This window comes from Hyperoodon ampullatus (genome assembly GCF_949752795.1).
Source record: "Hyperoodon ampullatus genome assembly, chromosome: 2".
Taxonomy (NCBI): Eukaryota; Metazoa; Chordata; class Mammalia; order Artiodactyla; family Ziphiidae; genus Hyperoodon; species Hyperoodon ampullatus.
Genome location: NC_136915.1, coordinates 68,712,783 through 68,732,997, shown reverse-complemented (window position 1 = coordinate 68,732,997; position 20,215 = coordinate 68,712,783). Strand labels below are relative to the sequence as shown.

The 20,215-nt window shown below is 39.9% G+C and overlaps 1 protein-coding gene across 5 annotated transcripts in view; it reads left to right on the top strand.

Annotated features, from left to right (window-relative positions):
• USP33 (ubiquitin specific peptidase 33) overlaps positions 1–4,452 on the top strand; it is a gene marked incomplete at both ends in the record, with an annotated part of 42,558 nt that extends 38,106 nt beyond the window's left edge. For 4 of the 5 annotated variants that reach the window (XM_079696759.1, XM_079696763.1, XM_079696760.1 and 1 more), the window contains 3 exons: positions 2,550–2,652; positions 3,825–3,893; positions 4,295–4,452. In XM_079696759.1, the coding sequence (XP_079552885.1) occupies positions 2,550–2,652; positions 3,825–3,893; positions 4,295–4,452 (330 nt within the window). The remainder of the gene's footprint in view (positions 1–2,549; positions 2,653–3,824; positions 3,894–4,294) is intronic. The other variant, XM_079696761.1, reaches the window with a different exon arrangement.
• Positions 4,453–20,215: the final 15,763 nt, after the last annotated feature.

Below are 20,215 nucleotides of genomic sequence, written 5' to 3'. Positions count from 1 at the left end.
AAAGCCCCCACCTAGACACATAAGGAAGAAATGTCCTAATGCCAGAGAGAAAGAAAGTCCTGAAAGTGTCCAAACCTGGTAATGCTGTGAATGAAACGGATTCATCTGACAGAATCAGTCTAACGTTACATTTCAGAAATCTCAGTTCTCTAAGGATAAGTTGTACATCACAGGAAGTCCAAACTTTAATTCTTTACCTGGAGACAAACGTGCCTTGATTTCATCAGAGGCAATCACAACATTATTCATTGTCTTTCATTGTTCTGTGGAAGCAGCTACCTTGTGTCCCAGAAAGATCCTTGCCCTCAAAGAGCTTACATTTAATAAATAACAAATATATTATATATCAAAAGGTAATGAGTTCTATGGTGAAGGAAGATATCTAACAGGATAAGAGGATCAGGAGTATAGTGATGAGGGGAGGAGTCAGGTGCAGTTATAAACAGTGTGATCAAGATCGGCCTCATTGAAAAGGTGACATTTAAGCAAAGACTTGAAGGAGGTGAGGGAGGTACTCAAATATCTGTAAAAAGAAGGGATACCCATGCAAAGGCTTTGAGAGACAGGAATGTATCTGCTTGATTTTGGGAATAACAAAGAGGTTTGTGTGACCACAAGTGAATAAATGAGGAGGAAAGTACTAGAAGATGAAGTCAAATCATGGGGCCAGATCACAGAGGTACTTCTGAGCTATTATTATAAGGATCTCTGGGGACAATGGCAGGGTTTGGATTAGATTTGATCGTAGGGGAGAAATGAGCTGAACTTAACTGTTTTTGTCCATAGGAAGTATGTACCGTGGGCATTTAGTTACCCAGCATGAAATATCTTCAGGAGTCTCACTGTCTTTTCACACTATTACAATTAGATAATTTTCAAATACCCTTCATTTTCCTCAGGCTCTGTTGCTGTTCCTCTTTTTTTTTTTTAATTAATTAATTTAATTTATTTTATTTTTGGCTACGTTGGGTCTTCGTTGCTGCAAGGGCTTTTCTCTAGTTGCGGACGGCGGGGGCTACTCTTTGTTGTGGTGCACAGTCTTATCATTGCAGCGGCTTCTCTTGTTGCAGAGCACGGGCTCTAGACACGCGGGCTTAAGTAGTTGTGGCGCACGAAGTAGTTGTGGTGCATGGGCTTATTTGCTCCGTGGCATGTGGGATCTTCCCGGACCAGGGCTCGAACCTGTGTCCCCTGCATTGGCAGACGGATTCTTAACCACTGCGCCACCAGGGAAGCCTCTGTTCCCCTCTTTTTATGCCAGTTTTTCTGTCAGTTTAGTTTTTGGTTTCGTCTTGTTTTTTTGGTGTTTTTTTGTTTGTTTGGTTTTTTGTTTGTTTTGTTTTGGCTGAGCTGCATGGCTTGCGGGATCTCAGTTCCGTGACCAGGGATTGAAGCCGGGCCAGGGCAGTGAAAGCCCGGAATCCTAACCACTAGGCCACTGGGGAACTCCCCAGTTCGGTTTTTTAATTGAAAGTCATAGAAGTCAGATTGGCTAGCTTAAGCAAAAAAAGAAATTTATTGAAAAGAAAAATTGAATAACCAGACCTCCAGAAATTCAGGAACCAAGGTATTCCTGTGTAGCTAACAAAATTGACATTGGAATGATTCCATTCCAATCATTAAGTTACTCCTCTGAAGATTTCCATTTCTAGGAGTTTTGCCTAGTTTGAGTCACATACCCATTTCTTGGGCCTTGGGACTAGAGGAGAAAGTGGAACGTCTTCAAGGACTGTCCCACCACTTTTGAGAATTTATCCTATATATATGTTGTTGTTGTTTTTTAAAATATTTATTTATTTATCTTCAGCTGCATTGGGTCTTTGTTGCTGTGCCTGGGCTTTCTCTATTTGCGGCAAGCGGGGGCCACTCTTCGTTGTAGTGGCTTCTTTTGTTGCGGAGTACAGGCTCTAGGCACGCAGGCTTCAGTAGTTGTGGCTCGCGGGCTTCAGTAGTTGTGTCTCACGGGCTCTAGAGCGCAGGCTCAGTAGTTGGGGCACACGGGCTCAGCTGCTCCGCGGCATGTGGAATCTTCCCTGACCAGCGATCGAACCCGTGTCCTCTGCATTGGCAGGCGGATTCTTAACCACTGCGCCACCAGGGAAGTCCTATATATATGTTTATTGTCTGTGAAATAACATGTACAGAACTTTTCGTTTCAACATTCTGTTTGTAATAGCAACATGTCTACCAGTATCTTAAGTGAATGGAAGTAAGATGTAGACAGTGGGTATGGTATGTTTAAATAAGATTTACACATCAGATTTTTAATAAATATGTGGAGTATTTATTGCTTTGAAGACTTTATCTTGACCATTCTCACTTATCCAATCATTATGCCCCTTTTGTGTATACTTGATAAACTTTGAGATATAACCTAGAATGTTTATTAGGTGTTACCATGTATCCTAGTATTGTTAACTTAGCATCAACAAGTCACATTCTTTGTGTGTGAAGAATTGGCCTTATCAGATGCTGAAGTAGAATGGTTGTATTGTTCTGCTACAAAGCAAGTTCTAGATTTTAGATGACTAATTTTTTTCCCTCTATAGCTCAACAGAGCATTCCAAGAGGAGGATTCTCCAGCTACTTTTTATTGCATCAGTATGCAATGGTTTAGAGAATGGGAAAGTTTTGTGAAGGGTAAGGATGGAGGTAAGTGTTTAACTGAAAGACGAAATTCTTTGCAGATATTTTGTTTATTTAACAAATGTTTTTTGAATATCTACATGCACTTGGGATTACACTACTGAACAAGAGAGAAAAAAACGTACATTCTAGTTTATATATTGGTTATTTTTAATTTTTTAAAAATTCTCATGGATTATAGCATATTCATAGCAGATATAAAATAACTGAATAAAAGTTAGTCTGTGATCTTAACATTGAAAATTAAAAAAAAAAATCCTTCCAACAATAAGATTGGTTAAACTATAGTTTATCCATTACAATGGGATACTATGTGGACTTTAAAAATTATTTGTGTAACAGTGTTTAAAATTTAAAAATAAGATGTTCTTGATATATGAAAAAGGTTATAATGCAGTATGCATAGTTGGAAACTTTTGTTTAAAAAAAGAAAAAGGCAAACATATGCAAAGGCAGAAAGACCTCAAAGGTACTAGAACAGTTTGCCGGTCTTTCTGTAGCAGGATAACAGTATCTTTTTGCTTCTTGTGCCTTTTTGTTTTTTTAAAGTTTTTGATAATGAACATGCACTGTACTTTTGTATCCAGGGTGAAAACAAGGTTTCTTTCCTTAAATTAAAAAAAGGATGCACTTTGGGAATTCGCTGGCAGTCCAGTGTTTAGGATTCTGCACTTTCACTGCTGAGGGCCTCGGTTCAGTCCCTGGTCGGGGAACTAAGATCCTGTAAGCCGCAGGGCGCAGCTTAAAAAAAAAAAAAAAAAAAAAAAAAAAAAAGATGCATTTTAACATTTCATTTTATAATGCTTTTATTTTTAGTTTAATGAAGGTCTAAAACCAAGAATTGCATTTCTTTTTAAATTACAAAGAATTGTTCTTTTGTAGCATTAAAGGTGCATTTTAACCTGTAATCCCCAAATGGATACTTAAGAAATCATTTTTATTAAATTTTGCATGGTAGTGAGAGAACTTCTCTCAGCTTCTTTCCTGGTTCCATTTTGGGGGAATTAAGACCCAAAAAGGAAGAAGCTCAGAAGAAGACAGTTAAGAACTGACTATAATAATCTGACTAAAAAATAATCTGATTATACAGTTATATCCTTCATTAATTCAGGCATAGAAATATGCAGTTCTTTGGTGCATTTATACATTTTGATTATTTGTTTTTCCTTTTGACTTAGATCCTCCAGGTCCTATTGACAACACTAAAATTGCAGTCACCAAATATGGCAATGTGATACTCAGGCAAGGTAAGTTTGACTAATACTACTAAGCCTTTACTTGTTAGTAATTTGTCACACTGTTAAGAATATATCATCATTAGCCATCTATACCACCTTTATATCCAGCTCAATGATGTAATTCATACATGAATTAGGACAAATAGTGGAAACATTGCCAATGTTTAATTTTTATCTGAAGAAAGATTTTAAGGCTGTTAATAGGAGGCAGGAAAAAGGATCTCTAACTTTTTAAGGCAGACCATAAAGTTGCAACTTATAACAGTATGGGCCGGTAGTCTGAAGATTCATGTTCCAAAAGTTCTCAATTATTCCTAGAGTATTCATGCTGGGGGTACATTATGAAAGCTTTTGCAGTATGAATATGTAGGTTTATAAATATTATTCTTTCTCTATATACTTAATTTTAGGAGCAGATTCTGGTCAGATTTCTGAAGAAACATGGAATTTTCTACAGTCTATATATGGTGGAGGGCCTGAAGTTATCCTACGACCTCCGGTTGTTCATGTTGATCCTGATGTAGTACAAGCAGAAGAAAAAATTGAAGTAGAAACTCGGTCTTTGTAATTTTGAGGATATAGAGAGTTCTGATGAGAAATCATTTTCACTTCTGCTGACATATTCCCATGCGAAAACATTCCTAAAAGCATGTTTATTTTCTTGATTTTTAATATCTTTTATTCCTTCTTACTGGGCATTATGGAAGAATGTGTCAAAATGTATAATATTCTACAGGTTGGTATATTTAATGCTAGATAACTTATCATAAAGTCTTTCAGTGTAATATTTTTGAAAAAAGAAGGAATAATTGTGATCATTTGGTAATCAGTAGGTTATCTTTGATCTTTATACTACATGTAAATCCATAGTATCCTTTGTAGCTTTGTAAATACTTTTGCTTTGAAAACTTTTTCATTACCCTAAGCCACCATAATTCTGACCAATCTTTTCAGTTCTCCAAAAACCTAATTTAATTGTATAGTTTTGACATGGCTTCATATAATAAAGAGCCTATTTTAAATGGAGAGTAGTAGTCAGAAAAATGTTGTTAATCTCCTAAAGCTCAGGAAACTTTTAGGGTGTCACTTCTTTTGCACTGCAGCATATAAACTAGCATATTAATATTTACAAAATGTCTTTTTGAGTGTATCAATGGTGTATTTAGTCTGAGTGGAATTTGTGTCAACAGATATTAGTAATTTATTGCCTCTTACACTGTAAAATGTTAAATTTCAGTTCCTATAACCCTGAATAGTATTCATTAATATCAGTAAAAAACTTAGGGTTAGTTTTAGGGCACTTTTTATTTTGAGAGCATGGAGTATAGAATGTGTCAATGAGATTGTTGATAAAGCTGAAGCCTCTTGCAAAATGATTTTTTAAATGAAATGCATAAAGTCTTTTTGAATAATATAATATGCACTGCTATTTGCTTGCTTATGTGATGTCAAAAGTTTAACTATATTCCAAGTACAAAAACAAACTGGATTACTTTGAGAATGTTGAATAGCATTCACAATGGCTTTGTTTTGGTTTGGGGCAACTGCCACCAGCTAAAACAGTGTTATTAAAATTAGTTCAATAAAAATGATTTAAAAATGTATAACTGGGATGTATTTATTTGATAGATATTAAGGGTGAAGGGTATAAAGTTTGTTAATGTTAATGTCTTGTTATTCCTTAATCAGAAGTATGCAAAATAAGAAGTCATTTGGTATAGTATTTAAAGTTTTGGTATTTAGTGAAATGAAATAGTCAGCTATTAGAATCTATTTGAATTTTTAAAAAAAATAGTTTTTAGTTTTCTTCTTTCTCATGATTATCTATAATCCTCTTCAAGGATTGAATGATATTACTGATCTGTCTTGTATTACCAGAGATCAGTGTAATGCCTGGCATTTAGGAGATAATCAAAAAAGATTCGTTTTTAATAGTGCTTGCCATTTATTACATATTTATGATGTTTCAGCCACTCAACTAAGGGCATTACTTACATATATATATATATTTTTTTAAAATAAATTTATTTAGTTAGTTAGTTTTGGCTATGCTGGGTCTTCGTTGCTGTGCGCAGGTTTTCTCTAGTTGCAGCGAGCGGGGGCTACTCTTTGTTGCAGTGTGCAGGTTTCTCGTTGCAGTGGCTTCTCTTTGTTGTGGAGCACAGGCTCTAGGCATGCGGGCTTCAGTAGTTGTGGCACACGGGCTCAATAGTTGTGGCTCGTGGGCTCTAGTGCACAGGTTCTGTAGTTGTGGCGCACGGGCTTAGTTGCTCTGCGGCATGTGGGATCTTCCTGGACCAGGGCTCGAACCCATGTCCCCTGCATTGGCGGGCAGATTCTTAACCACTACACCACCAGGGAAATCCCGCATTACTTATATTTAATCCAAATTACAACCCTATGACTTAGGTCAGGTGGTTTGCCCAAAGTCGTACAGCAAAGAAGTAGCAGATATGGGACTCCAACTAAAGTCATTGCAACTTTATACCACTGTTCTTATTCACCATATTTTCTCCCACTGAATTACTTTAAAACAGATTATAGTATTACTATCAGATTCATTAATAGCATCTGTCATTGGGATATATAATATGGTAAAGAATACTGGTCTTGGACTTCACTGGTGATCCAGTGCTTAAGACTCCTTGCTCCTACTGGGGCGTGGGTTCAATCCCTGGTTGGGGAAGTTCTGCATGCCGTGCAGGGCAGCCTAAAAAAAAAAAAAAAAAAAAATACTGGTCTCTAAAGGTTTATATAATTTTTTTTACATTATAATCATCAAAATACATAACAAAATAGTACATAAAGGATTATTAGCAGTCCCACAGACTCTCAGCTGAAAGTTGGCGTATGTGTTAACAGGTGTCAAATAAAAGATATGGTTTCTCTGAGGATGATTTTCTTCGAAATACTTAAGCTGAGAAATAGGAAAATTGCAGTTAAGGGATAGTGAGAGCCTACAATATTTTAAGAATACTACATTGATTTATAACATGAAGGTGATTAGTTTTTGGACTCTGGAGTCAGTTTGCTTCTGTTCAAATCCTAGTAGATAAGTCATCTTCCAGCTATGAGTTGGAACAGCACTTAGAGTTCTCTGTCTCCAGGTTTTTCATCTCTTAAACGAGAATGTTTCAGGTTGGGTTTTCCAGGACACAGACACTGAGATGGAGTTAGAAGTACAAATGATTTCTTGGGAAGTAACATCAGTGAAAGAAAATGGGAGGAAGCAGGACTGAGCAGGAGTTATCAGATCATAATGCTGACCTGACAGTTTCTGCCAGCTCCGTGGAAAGATCTGGAGCTAAGATTGTCCATTAGAGAAGTCTTGCATTGGGCAGAAATGGCTAGGCTCTTGTACTGTCACTGACTAGTGGCTACCTGGAAAAGAGAGTGACCTCATATTGACACTGGAGGGACTAATAGCAAGATGCTATCAGCCAAGCACTCTCCTCTCATCTGGGTAATGAGTGCTTTCTTGAAGAGTGGTCTGAAAATCTGTGTGTCTGCCATACTTGATCATAAGATTATGATAGTTATGTGTATTGTTACATATATTATACTTAACATAATTTGGCACTTGATGATGTAGTCCTTTATTCTCTTTCTCCTTTTCAAAATGTGTAACTTTTAACGACACATCTTTGTAAGAGGGCTGCCAAAAATATTTAATCTGAATCTAATCATGAGGCGAGTTGCGGGGGAATTGTGATAATTGTTTAAAAAAGGCACATTATACAGAACAGCTTTCCTGGACTCTTCAAAAAGTTAGTGTTATGAAAGACAAAAAAAGACTGATGAAGTTTAAGAGAACATGACAACAAAATGTAATGTGTGATCCTGGATTGGAGGAAATAATTTATAAGGAGTGATACTGAGACAGTTGGGGAAATTTGGATAGGGAGTATATATTAGATAATAGTAATGTATCAATGTTAAATTTCTTGAGTGTGATAACTACTGTAGTAATGTGAGGGAATGACCTTGGTAGGAAATACATGGTAAAGTTTTTAGGGTTAAAGTCATGCTATATGAAATAAACATATGTGAGAGATAAAGCAGGGAGAGAGAGTGCAAAGAGGTGGCAAGTGTTAATAATTGGTGAATCAAATCAAAACCACAATGACATGTCACCTCACATCTGTCACAATGGCTATCATTAAAAAGGAAACAAATAACAAATGTTGGCCAGGATGTGGAGAAAAGGGAACCCTTGTACACTCTTGGCGGGAATGTAAATTGGTGCAGCCACTGTGGAAAACAGTATGGAGGTTTCTCAAAAAACTGAAAATAGAACTACTGTATGACCCAGCCGTTCCATTCCTGGGTGTATATCCAAAAAATATGAAAACACGAATTCGAAAAGATACATGCACCCCAATGTTCATAACAGCATTATTTATAATTGCCAAGACATGGAATCAACCTAAGTGCCCATCTGCAGATGAATGGATAAACAAGATGTGAAATGTGTGTGTGTGTGTGTGTGTGTGTGTATATATATATATATACACTCAGCCATAAAAAGAATGAAATGTTGTCATTTGCAGCAACATGGATGGACTTGGATGGTATTAGGCTAAATGAAATAAGAAAGAGAAATACAAATACTGTATGATATCATTTATATGTGGAATCTAAAAAATACAACAAACTAGGGAATAAAACAAAAGAGAAGCCGACTCACAGATGCAGAGAACAAACTAGTGGTTACAAGTGGGTAGAGGGAAGGGGTGAGGGGCAATACAGGGGGAGGGGATTAAGAGATGCAGACTATTAGGTATAAAATAAGCTACAAGGGTATATTGTACAGCACAGGGAATATAGTCAATATGTTAAAATAACTATAAATGGAGTACAACCTTTAAAAATTGTGAATCACTATATTGTACACCTGTAACATATAATGTTATACATCAACTGTACTTTGATTTTTAAAAAGGTTAAGTAAAAAAATAATTGGCGAATATAGGGGTTCACCCTATTCTTGGAACTTCCAATAGGTTTGAAATTTTTCAAAAAGGGCATTTCCTGGTAGTCCAGTGGTTAGGACTCTGCACTTCCACTGCAGGGGGCATAGGTTCAATCCCTGGTCAGGGAACTAAGATCCCACGTACTGTGAGGCCAAAAAAAAAAAAAAAATTCGGGTCAAAAAGCAGTTGTTACCAACCCTACCCCCAAGTTTAAAAGATTTAATCTCCCTTGATCCTGTCAATGACTCCATTGCTCAGAAAGGTTATGATTTTGCATTGCAAAATTATGGATTCAGGTTAATTAAGAAGTATATACTCCGATACTCATATATCCTGAACTATTACTAAACTGCTTGCAGTTTTAAAATGTAGTTTAAGAAGGCATAGAATTTCAGAACCATTTAGAATCACTGAACTTAAAAAGTGAAGATGGGAAGACTAACAATATCTATATACCGTTACATGGTAATCATAAGATACTTATTTTTGCATCAATTTAGCTCCCAGAGTTTAGTGAAATCTTCAGTGATCCTTCCTTTGTCAATTCGTCAGGATAACATACTACCACACCAGCTCTTTCAAACCTTGCCTTTCCCTTGGTTGCAGTAAATAGTCTTACCCCTCTTTTGTTAAGATTGAGAAGGCATAAGCTTCTTTGTCTTCCTTCTGTTGCCACCTCTTAATATTTGGCATCTTTCTGCATTAGAGAAAGGAGAAGCCCTTCTGTTTCCCTCTCTGACTTCCTCTCTTCACCCATGAATTTATTTATCCATTCAGGGTACTTTTCATGCCCTTTCACTTCCCTCAGTACATTGTTTTTTAATTAAAAAAATTTTTAATTGAAGTGTAGTTGAGGTACAACATTATGTAAGTTACAGGTGTACAATATAGTGATTCACAATTCTTAAAGGTTATACTCCATTTATAGTTATTACAAAATATTGGCTATATTCCCCATGTTGTACAGTATATCCTTGTAGCTTATTTTATACCTAATAATTTGCATCTCTTAATCCCTGACCCTTATATTGCCCCCCACTCCCTCTACCCACTGGTAACCACTAGTTCTCTGCATCTGTGAGTCTGCTTCTCTTTTGTTATATTCATTAGTTTGTTGTATTTTTTAGATTCCACACATAAGTGATATCGTACAGTATTTGTATTTTTCTGTCTGACTTATTTCACTTAGCCTAATACCCTCCAAGTCCATCCATGTTGCTGCAAATGGCAACATTTCATTCTTTTTTATGGCTGAAATGGTAATCCATTGTAATACGCCTCAGTACATTTTAAAATTAAGTAGTGGGACTTCCCTGACGGTCCAGTGGTTAGGACTCAACGCTTTCACTGCACGGGGCACGGGTTTGATCCCTGGTCGGGGACCAAGATGCCACACGCACCACATCATGGCCAATAACAAAACAAACAAATTTAAGTATCCACACCATAGACTTTCTCAAACTTCCCCTTTTCACTTGCACCTTACCCTGCCTTCACTCTTGCTAAATTTTCCCTTATTGGGAGGGAGAAGATGAGGGAAGTTAGTATTTCCTAGACCAATTTGCCACACCATATTTTTTTTATTGAGGTATAGTTGATTTATAATCTTGTGTTAGTTTCAGGTGTACAGCAAAGTGATTCAGTTATACATACATATATCGATATATCTATTTTTTTCAGATTCTTTTCCCTTGTAGTTTATTACAAAATAATTGAGTATAGTTCCCTGTGTTATACAGTAGTTCCCTGTTGGTTACCTATTTTATATATAGTAGTGTGCATATGTTAAACTCCTAATTTATCCCTCCCTCCACCCTTCCCCCCTGGTAACCATAAGTTCGTTCTCTAAGTCTGGGTTTCTTTCTGTTTTGTAAATAAGTTCATTTGTATCATTTTTTAAAGATTCTGCATATAAGTGATATCATATATGATATATGTCTTTGTCTGACTTCCTTCACTTAGTATGATAATCTCCAGGTCCATCCATGTTGCTGCAAATGGCATTATTTCTTTCTTTTTAATGGCTGAGTAATATTCCATTGTATATTGGAATTTATCCACATTTTCTTTATCCATTCACATATTGATGGACATTTAGGCTGCTTCTACATCTTGGCTATTGTAAACAGCACTGCAATGAACAATGGGGTGCATGTATCCTTTTGAACAATGTTTTTCTCCAGATATATGCCCAGGAGTGGGATTTCTGGATCATACGGTAGCTGTTTTTAGTTTTTGAAGGAACCTCCATACTGTTCTCCATAGTGGCTGTACCAATGTACATTCCCACCAACACTGTAGGAGAGCTGCCTTTTCTTCACACCCTCTCCAGCATTTATTGTTGTAGACTTTTATTTTTATTTTATTTTCGGCTGCATTGGGTCTTTGTTGCTGCGCGTGGGCTTTTCTCTAGTTGCAGCAAGCGGGGGCCACTCTTTGTTGTGGTGCGCAGGCTTCTCATTGCGGTGGCTCCTCCTGTTGCAGAGCATGGGCTCTAGGCATGCAGGCTTCAGTAGTTGTGGCACGCGGGCTCAGTAATTGTGGCTCGCGGGCTCTAGAGGGCAGGCTCAGTAGTTGTGGTGCACGGGCTTAGTTGCTCCGAGGCATGTGGGACCTTCCCAGACCAGGGCTCAAACCTGTGTCCCCTGCATTGGCAGACGGATTCTTAACCACTGCACCACCAGGGAAGCCCTGTTGTAGACTTTTTGATGATAGCCATTCTGACTGGTGTGAGGTGATATCTCATAGTTTTGATTTGCATTGCTCTAAATAATTAGCTATGTTGAGCATCGTTTCATGTGCCTCTTGGTCATCTGTATGTCTTCTTCAGAGACATGTCTTTTTAGGTCTTCTGCCTGCCCATTTTTTTTGGGGTTGTTTGCTTTTTTGATATTGAGCTGCATGAGCTGTTTGTAAATTTTGGAGATTAATCCCTTGTCGGTCAGGTTGTTTGCAAATATTTTCTCCCATTCTGTGGGTTGTCTTTTCTTTTTGTTTATGGTTTCCTTTGCTGTGCAAAAGCTTTTGAGTTTAAGTAGGTCCTATTTGTTTATTTTTGTTTTTATTTCCATTACTCTAGGAGACGGATTGAAAAGATATTCGTGAGATTTATGTCAAAGAGTGTTCTGCCTGGGACTTCCCTGGTGGCTCAGTGGTTAAGAATCTGCCTGCCAGTGCAGGGGACATGGGTTTGAGCCCTAGTCTGGGAAGATCCCACATGCCACGGAGCAACTAAGCCTGTGTGCCACAACTACTGAGCCTGCGCTCTAGAGCCCGTGAGCCACAACTACTGAGGCCTGCGTGCCTAGAGCCCATGCTGCACAACAAGAGAAGCCACCGCAATGAGTAGCCTGTGCACCGCAACGAAGAGTAGCCCCTGCTTGCCACAACTAGAGAAAACCGTCACACAGCAACGAAGACCCAATGCAGCCAAAAATAAATAAATAAATTTATTTTTTTAATAAAAGTGTTCTGCCTGTGTTTTCCTCTGAGAGTTTTATAGTATACCATCTTACATTTAGATCTTTAATCCATTTTGAGTTTATTTTTGTGTATGGTGTTAAAGAATGTTCTAATTTCATTTTTTTACATGTAGCTGTCCAGTTTTCCCAGCACCATTTATTGAAGAGACTGTCTTTCCTCCATTGTATAGTCTTGCCTCCTTTAGCGTAGATTACACCTAGGTGCATGGGTTTATTTCTGGGCTTTCTATCCTGTTCCATTGATCAATATTTCTATATTTGTGATCTATATTTATTTTTGTGCCAGTATCATACTTACTGACAAAGTTCTTGATTGGTCTACACTCTTGTTACTGAAACAAACTTGGGTCCCCTTGCCTGTGCACAGTAAAGCCAATCTACTGACACCAGGTCGTGGTGAAGGAAAGTGCAGCATTTACTGTAAGGCGCCAGACAATGAGTCCAGGGAAGCTAGTGTTCAAAACATCCCAACTCCCCCAGTAGGTTTCAGGGAGACATCTTTATAGGCAAAACTTGGGGGCAGGGCTGCCGGATGTGTAACCCTCCTTTAATTGGTTGGTGGTGAGGTAACAGGGTGGTATTCCAGGAATCTCAGTCATCAGCCTTCTGGTTCCAATTGGTCTGGGGTCCAGTGCTTATGCTCAGCCTCAAGTTACCATCTTCCACCTGGGTGGGGATCTTAGTTCCTGTAGAAGAACTCAGAGATATGTATCAAATTGTTATGCACATCCCCCAGGAGGAACCAGGATCTCACCCCATTCTGCACTGTTGTTTTTTTAAAAAATTTATTAATTAATTTATTTTTGGCTGTGTTGGGTCTTCGTTGCTGCGCACGGGCTTTCACCTGTTGCGGTGAGCGGCAGGGGGCGCTACTCTTCATTGCGGTGCGCGGGCTTCTCACTGTGGTGGCTTCTCTTGTGGAGCACAGGCTCTAGGCGTGTGGGCTTCAGTAGTTGTGGCGCACAGGCTTAGTTGCTCTGTGGCATGTGGGATCTTCCCGGACCAAGTCTGGAACCCGTGTCCCCTGCATTGGCAGGCGGATTCTTAACCACTGCACCACCAGGGAAGCCCCTGCACTATTGTTTCTTGACTGCTCCTCCTTTGTTTTTGCGTTCCCTCATTTCCCTGGTTAGCAACTGTTTGAGTCTGCCCTTTGGAATACAGAGAAGGTCTAGGAGGCTGAATGAAGCCTATTTCCTACAAACAAGAAACAGGGGACATAGAAAGGGTTTATACCGGGAGGGCTGCACAGGGCCCTGCTCTGTTTCACTCCTTGCTTCCACTTCAGTATTTACCCTCTTTACTTTTCAAATCTCTGGCTTTTACTGTTACCACCTGGCTCAAAAATTTTTTTTTCTCTTATATGGCTTATTAGCAATCATTACTATTTTCATAACTAACTTTGGAATATTATATGCAGTTAATTTTATCAGAAAGATGCAATTTCCGTGTGTTTTGAAGCTACTCCCTTAAGTCTCAAAGGAAGATGATCAGTTTGAATATACTAGTTACCATTTTGAAGGATTGTGAGTAAGGAGATTAGGAAGAAGCTGCCGTGTAACTCAGATTGGGACTTGAACCCATGTGCTGGGACTCAAACCCAGCCAAAACCCAGTTTGGGACTTGAACCCACAGTATTTTAACTGAGATGACGCACCTGGTCTCAGGACTTAATGAAGCTCAGGTTCTTGATGTCACAGAAAGAATTCCGAGTGAGACAAAGTGATAGGTAAGAAGATTTGTTTATGGAGAAACACACTCCATAGAGAGTGTGGGTTGTCTCAGAAGGTGAGAAAGGCACCAGGGTATGGGGGTTGTCAGTTTTTATAGGGGTGGGTAATTTCATAGGCTAATGAGTGGGAGGAGTATTCCAGCTATTTTGGGGAAGGGGTGGGGATTTCCAGAAATTGGGCCCACGACCCACTTCTTGACCTTTATGGTCAGCCTTGGGACTGTCATGGCGCCTGTGGGTGTGTCATTTAGCTTGCTGATGTGTTACAATGAGCATATACTGAGGCTCAAGATCTAGTGGAAGTTGACTTGTCTGCCCTCTTGGACCTATTTGCTTCTAATCAGTTTATGTCATGTCCTTGGGCTGTGTCATTCTTCTAAAGGTTGTGCCCTGCCCCCTTACCTCCTGTTTCTCTAGGGGAAAAAAATGGGCTATCATTCAAAACTATTAACACAACCACTACTAATCCCTACTAAGTTTGAGTTCTTAGGAAGTGTCAGACACTAGGCTAAATGTGTTTACAAACAAATTAATGTTCCTGAGTACATACAACTATTAAGTGTCAGAATTCAAGCCCACATGTGTCTGATTCCAAAACCTATGCTTCTGTCAGAAGTCACAAGTAAATTTCCAGTTAGAAAGTCCAATGACTTTCTCAGTGACAACTATATCCTGAAACTTCCCTCCTTCAAGTTGCATGGTGCTGCTTTCCACCCATTGTTTTCCTCTCTGCATATCTGCCTACTGTGGCTTCTCTTTCTGGATGTTAAATGATAAATCTGTTCTACCTTTGTAAATACATATCCTCTTATTTAGAGAGCTCGTTTACTCCCTTGCTTTCAACATCATGTCTTTTTTTTTTTTTTTTTTTTTTGGCTGTGCTGCACGGCTTGTGGCATCTTAGTTCCCTGACCAGGGATTGAACCCACGTCCTTGGCAGTGAGAGCAGGAATCCTAACCACTGGACCACCAGGGAATTCCCTGAATATCACTTCTTTTATTTATTTTTTTAACATCTTTATTGGAGTATAATTTTTTTACAATTGTGTGTTAGTTTCTGCTTTATAACAAAGTGAATCAGCAATACATATACATATGTTCCCATATCCCCTCCCTCTTGCATCTCCCTCCCTCCCACCCTCCCTATCCCACCCTTCTAGGTGGTCACAAAGCACTGGGCTGATCTCCCTGTGCTATGCGGCTGCTTTCTTTTACTTTTTTATTATTTTTAAAATTTTTTTTAAAAATATTTATTTATTTAGTCTGTGCCGAGTCTTAGTTGTGGCATGCAGACTGTTAGTTGCAGCATGCATGTGGGATCTAGTTCCCCAGTGGTCCACAAACTTTTTGGCACCAGGGACCGGTTCTGTGGAAAACAATTTTTCCACAAAATTGGGGGGTAAGGTTCAGGCGGTAATGCGAGAAACGGGGGGTTCAGGCGGTAACGTGAACTATGGGGGGCGGCAGATGAAGCTTCACTCGCTCGCCCGCTGCTCACCTCCTGCTGTGGGGCCCAGTTCCTAACAGGCCGCGGACCGGTACTGGTCCATGGCCCAGGGGTTGGGGACGCCTGTAGTGCCCTGATCAGGGATCGAACCCAGGCCCCCTGCATTGGGAGTGTGGAGTCTTACCCACTGGACAACCAGGGAAGTCCCAATATCACTTATTTGAAAATGATTCTCAAGTATATTTTACTACCCTCAATGCCTCTTACAAACTCTATTCTCAAATTTCTAACTCTTTGCTGAATGTATCTACTTACGCATCAGTCACCTAAAACTTGAACAATCTGAAAAGCAGTATAAGTAGTCATTAGCAGAATGGTCTTCAGAGCCACTGTATCAATTACTTTTGCTATAATCATGCTATGTAACAACCACAAAAACTCAGTAGTATACAAGAACATCGATTTATTTTACAAGTCTGGGGAATTGAGCTAATCAGGCCTTGGCTGATCTCCCCTGGGCTCACTCCTCACTTGTGTATCTGCAGTCAGCTGAGGGACGGTTAGGCTGGCCTCTAACCTTTGCTAGTCTCACTCATTTGTCTAGGGTTGGGATGATCGAGAATGACTTCCATGGAGATGACCGGAGCAAACTGGTTCTGTTTCTTATGTCCTTCAACATGTTCTCTTGGTCATGGCAGAGGGACAAGTCGTTTTCAAGTCTCTGCATATGTCCTATCTGCTAATATTTGCTTGACCAAAAAGCAAGTTGCGTGGTGTAACTCAGAATCGAGGAGGGAGGAATACATTCTACTTTTAATGATAGGCACTTGGCAAAAGACGTGGATACAGAGAGATGTGAACAATTAAGGTCACTAATACAATCAATCTACAATAGTCAAATTGCTTACATTGAATACAGGCTCTTCCACCTATTAGCTGTGTGACCTTGGCAAGTTCTCTCACCTCAGTTTCCTCATCTGCAAAATGAGTATCTACCTTGAGTTGTTACAAAACTAAATGTTTAAAAGATACAAAGTACCTAGTAAATGCACAGCATCTCTCTCCCCAGTTTTGGGTGCATATAACATGCCCTGTCAAATGCATGATCCCACAGTGCTTTTCACATGTCACCGATGGCAGAAAGTCCAGGACAGCAGCCCATCCCTCTATAGCGCTCCAAATACTAAGTAGATAGTGACTTTGATAATTCATGTCTGAATTGTGTATTGTGTGGCAAAATTATGGAGGCATAGTTATTTATGATAGCAACTATTCAGGTGCAGATTTATCAGACAAGCCTTTTGGGTTTAAGTTCCTTCAATTCTCTGTCTCTCACCCATGTGAAGTTCTGCTACAGGACCTGAGGACACTGAAGTATGAGACTGTTCATGAACATAGCAGCTGGCGTAGTTCTCTAACAGTAAAGTCATGATGCTACTCAAATTGAAGATGATCCTTTGTAGTGTGACAAAGGGCCCCAAAACTTACTGACTTAAAATGAAGATTTACTATTTTTCATAATTTTCTGGGTCTGGGTGGTTCTTCTCCCTGTGTTGTTGTCTGGAGTCACTCATGAGGTTAACTGAGCTGGCAGATTTGCTGTGCTGGAAGGTCCAAGAAGGCTTCTCACATAACCAGGGCCTTGGAGCTGTTGGCTGAGGCACTACATTTATTTCCATCAAGGCCTCTCTCTCCAGGATCTCGTCCACCAGGGCCTTTCCGTATGGCTTCCCTCTGTAGGATAGCCCAATCTTCCTTACTCCCCCGCAGCTACATTCCAGGAAGGTGAAAGAAAATGCTGCAAGCTTCTAAAGGGTTGGGACTGGAACTGACACTACCATCCTTGGCCATCTTCTTTTGGGAGGGAACTATATAAGGGCTTGAATACCAGGAGGCACAGTTCACTGGGAGACACCAATATAACTGTCCAACATGTCTGATGAGCCTGGTGAAGTGAGGGGGTCACACAATATTTGGTTATCCCACTTTTAATGATACAAGGATTGATCAGTGGGTTCAGATGGTACGAGCTCAATCCTTTCATCATAAAGTTACTGATCAACTTATCAACGAATATTATCTACTGATATTATTGCCTGATTCAGTTATTTTATTACAGGTTGCAAAATGGTGATTTTTCTAATTCTACCATTCTTTTTGAGGGACTTTTTCAAAATCTTCTTTACACTGTAAATGGACTGTGGAAAAAGAAAGTGGTTCTGGATCTGTGATGTGATAAATGTCGAACCAGTACTAACCTGGAGCCCTTGGGGTCAGTTGAGATCGCTCCTTTAGTGCTTGGTTTAAAGACCCTTGAGTGCAGCCAGTTGGGGCTACTTGTAGTTCCCCTCTCACATTCCCACACATTCACACTCATGCAGTTCCCTCGGCTGAAAATGGTCTTTATTCTCTGCAAAGTCATGCTGTAACTCAAATGCCAACCCTTGTAGAAAACCTTTCCCAAGTCCTCCTCTGTTGCCACAATACTTTATTTATATCTCTATATAGAACTTCTGCAGCTCAAACTTGGGTAAGCTACTTAACCTCTCTAAGCCTATTTTCTCATCAAAAAAAAATGTGAATAGTGTCACATGTTGGGTTCTCCAGAAAGAAGACTCTTACATGATTAGTGTGCATATTTATTAGGGAATGCTCTTTGGATCATGACTTGTGAGAGAGAAGGGAAGATGGGGCAGAGGGAGAAGTCGAGCTGCAATGCAGTCTTAATGGAATGCAGGTTGTTTTGGGGATGTGATGATCCATCAGAACTGTCCCAACTTGAGGTGAGAGGGCTGGGCCTTCCAACAATTTGTAGACAGATATCTGCCTCCTGGGGAAGGGGTGTGACATTAGGCAATGCCAGAAGGGGTCTGACATCTGATAGCTATGGCTGTCTGTGGGCAACACTCCTGGCTGCTGGGGTAGTATGTCCCTCGTTCCTGAAGGGGATCTGAGAAGTACATTTCAGTGTCCCCCACTAATAGCATCTATCTCAGGATTACTGGAAGCCTAAAATAGGATACAGTATAAAAAGTACATAGCATACTGCCTGGCACATAGGACTCGAGAAGAGCTAATTGTTAAGGTTACTATAAATTAGTACGTGGCTCTTAAAAGCATATAGAGCAAGGTGGGGAAACCTTGTTTTGTTTATTTTTGTGTCTCTAGTCCTAGTATAGGGCCTGGAACTATTAGATTCAATTAGATTCAATAAAGGCTTGTTGATGTGTCAGTATAAAAATATACCGGCCATCCCTGGTCTCCAAGCAGATGTTATTTTGAGTTGAACTCTCAACTAAAACAAATACAAAAAGGCACTTCAAGAATTTAATAACTTTTATTAGCAAAATAAAAGGAGGCACATAGCCACTTGCCTGAAAAAAAAGTTTCAAACACAAGGTAAACAAAAGCAATGAAGCAGTACTGGACAATTGCTGAAGAGCTCCAGTTCAAACAGCTTCTACCACTGCATTTCATATTTTTGGAATATAATCTTCAAACTATATAGAGGGAAGGAGATTTATTTCAGCTTTTTCACAGCTCATAAAAGGTGAGGTTGTCAATGAAACTACCAACCCAAAGTAAGTACTTATCTCCATCAATGGATATTGGGCCTTTATTTTCCTCCATGCTCACTATAGTTCCTTGATATAATTTAATACAGTATCATACACTGCTTTGTTCCAGACACAGGTTCTGTGGATACAGCAAGATCAAAGGTTACAAAGTCCCTGCCTAAAAGGATCTCAGGACTCCCTCTTGCGAGAGTACCAGAATCACAACTAACTGCTGAACAATTATCAAGAGGAAGACACTGGAACTCACCAAAAAAGATACCCCACATCCAAAGACAAAGGAGAAGCCACAATGAGACGGCAGGAGGGGCGCAATCACAGTAAAATCAAATCCCATAACTGCTGGGTGGGTGACTCACAAACTGGAGAACAATTATACCACAGAAGTCTACCCACTGGAGTGAAGGTTATGAGCCCCAGGTCAGGCTTCCCAACCTGGGGGTGTGTCAATGGGAGGAGGAATTCCTAGAGAATCAGACTTTAAAGGCTAGAGGGATTTGATTGCAGGACTTTGACAGGACTGGGGGAAAGAGACTCCACTCTTGGAGGGCACACACAAAGTAGTGTGCGCATCGGGACTCAAGGGAAGGAGCAGTGACCCCACAGGAGACTGAACCAGACCTACCTGCTAGTGTCGGAGGCTCTCCAGCAGAGGCGGGGGGTGGCTGTGTCTCACCGTGGGGACAAGGACACTGGCAGCAGAAGTTCTGGGAAGTACTCCTTGGCGTGAGCCCTCCCAGAGTCTGCCATTAGCCCCACCAAAGAGCCACGTAGGCTCCAGTGCTGGGTCGCCTCAGGCCAAACACCCAACAGGGAGGGAACCCAGCCCTACCCATCAGCGGACAAGCAGATTAAAGTTTGACTGATCTCTGCCCACCAGAGCAACACCCAGCTCTACTCATCACTAGTCCCTCCCATGAGGAAGCTTGCACAAGCCTCTTAGATAGCCTCATCCACCAGAGGGCAGACAGCAGAAGCAAGAACTACAGTTCTGCAGCCTGTGGAAGGAAAACCACATTCACAGAAAGAGAAAATGAAAAGGCAGAGGACTTTGTACCAGATGAAGGAACAAGATAAAACCCCAGAAAAACAACTAAATGAAGTGGAGATAGGCAATCTTCC